This window comes from Protobothrops mucrosquamatus, unplaced genomic scaffold (assembly GCF_001527695.2).
Source record: "Protobothrops mucrosquamatus isolate PMUCROS unplaced genomic scaffold, P.Mucros_1.0 scaffold8951, whole genome shotgun sequence".
Taxonomy (NCBI): Eukaryota; Metazoa; Chordata; class Lepidosauria; order Squamata; family Viperidae; genus Protobothrops; species Protobothrops mucrosquamatus.
In genome coordinates this window covers 5,670-7,375 of record NW_015394744.1, presented here as the reverse complement: position 1 = coordinate 7,375, position 1,706 = coordinate 5,670, and the positions used below count along the sequence as shown (strand labels likewise).

Genomic DNA, 1,706 nt, shown 5'->3' with positions numbered 1-1,706 from the left:
TTTATCACTTTTCCCTTTTTGGGGGGGGTCATCAAGTTTTTGACAGCTTGCTAGGCGACTGGTGGTCCTCGGATGTTGCCATATCCTAAAAGTGGTACAATGGGTGAAAAGGTTGAAAAGCCCTGCCATAAGCCAGTGGCCCCCAACGTTTTGGGCACCAGGGACTGGTTCCATGGAGAGAGGATCAACAGGGGAATGACTCTTTGTTTTCTAGAAACAGTGTCCATCACTCATTTCTTCCCGAGCCCAAAGTCAATAAAAATAGCCTGGATCTTCTTGAAGCATCTCTTAATAGCAGACCGTAAGGAGCTGGCCTTCAAAACAACTAATCTTGATTCTCAGTTTCCAAAGATCTTTAGTCAAGATTTTAAGCAGCATTTAACAACAAGGATAGTCTTCCAGGGGGGGAGAGAATTATCACACTCAGTAGCCCTACTTAGTAAGGCAAGTAATGAGAAGCAAAGAAGAGCTCGTAAATCGAGGAGTGAAATTATAATAAATGTGCGAATTGCAGCTAGTAACCTGGGTTAAACTATTTTTTTTAAATTTAGATGGAAGTTACACATAATAATAATGATGATGATGATGATGATGATGATGATGATGATGATGATGATGATAAACTTGTTCCAAACTCTTTTTTTCCCTCCCCCCCCCTTTGGCAGACTACGGCTGCTGGCTATTTCTACAAAGCAGCAGAAAAGGGTCACCTGGACGGGACTTTGCGCTGCTCCCAGTTTTACATTGCAGGAAACCTACCCGGCTTTCCCAGGGATCCCGAAAAAGCCGTCCTGTAAGTAATGATCAAGGAGAAACGACTGCAAAAAATATATATTACTTGGTTGACTATTAGGTGATTAGTAGGCTATGCTTGCAGGCCACCTTTCTAATTGGGGTCCCACGCAAGGCAGAGATCGTTAGAAACTCTGCAGGAGCTCTTGAGGATAAATAAGGTAATAACTAACCATCCCTCTTTTGAACTTCACATTCTGTACAACTGTTAGCAGTGCTAGGAATTCTCACATACCATAAGTTCTTCTCCTTCTCCTTCTCCTTCTCCTTCTCCTTCTCCTCCTCCCCCTCCTCCTCTTCACAAACCGCCTTCCCTTCTAGCACTGATGATGTTCCCTAGTTGGGTCATGAGACACTTTCAAGAAGACAAGAGATCACCAAGAGTGCTTCTCCTTCTCCTCCTCCTTCTCTTCACCAACCCCTGATGAAGACTTTTCCTTCAACAATGGAAGGGAAAGTCTTCATCGCCCCCTTCCCTTCTACCACTGATGATGTTCCCTAGTTGGGTCATGAGACGTTTTCAAGAAAACAAGAGATCACCAAGAGTGCTTCTCCTTCTCCTCCCTTCTCCTTATCTATCTCCTCCTCCCCCTCCCCCTCTCCCTCCTCATGGTATGTTGGATTGATCCTGTCAGCCATCATCCTCAGACAGACAGACAGACATAGATAGAGATGGATGGATGGATGGATGATAGGTGATAGATAGATAGATGGGTAGATAGATAGATAGATAGATAGATAGATAGATAGATAGATAGATGGATGGATGGATGGATGGATGGATGGATGGATGGATGGATGGATGGATGGATGGATGGATGGATGGATAGATAGATAGATAGATAGATAGATAGATAGATAGATAGATAGATAGATAGATAGATAGATAGATAGATAGATAGATAGATAGATAG

At 43.2% G+C, this 1,706-nt stretch overlaps 1 protein-coding gene across 1 annotated transcript in view; it reads left to right on the top strand.

The window, feature by feature from the left end:
- The window catches only part of SEL1L3 (SEL1L family member 3), a 27,830-nt gene that overhangs the window by 21,425 nt on the left and 4,699 nt on the right, over positions 1–1,706 (top strand). Inside the window, exons 10-11 of the mRNA XM_015830165.2 lie at positions 299–444; positions 666–793. Of these exons, the coding sequence (XP_015685651.2) occupies positions 299–444; positions 666–793 (274 nt within the window). The remainder of the gene's footprint in view (positions 1–298; positions 445–665; positions 794–1,706) is intronic.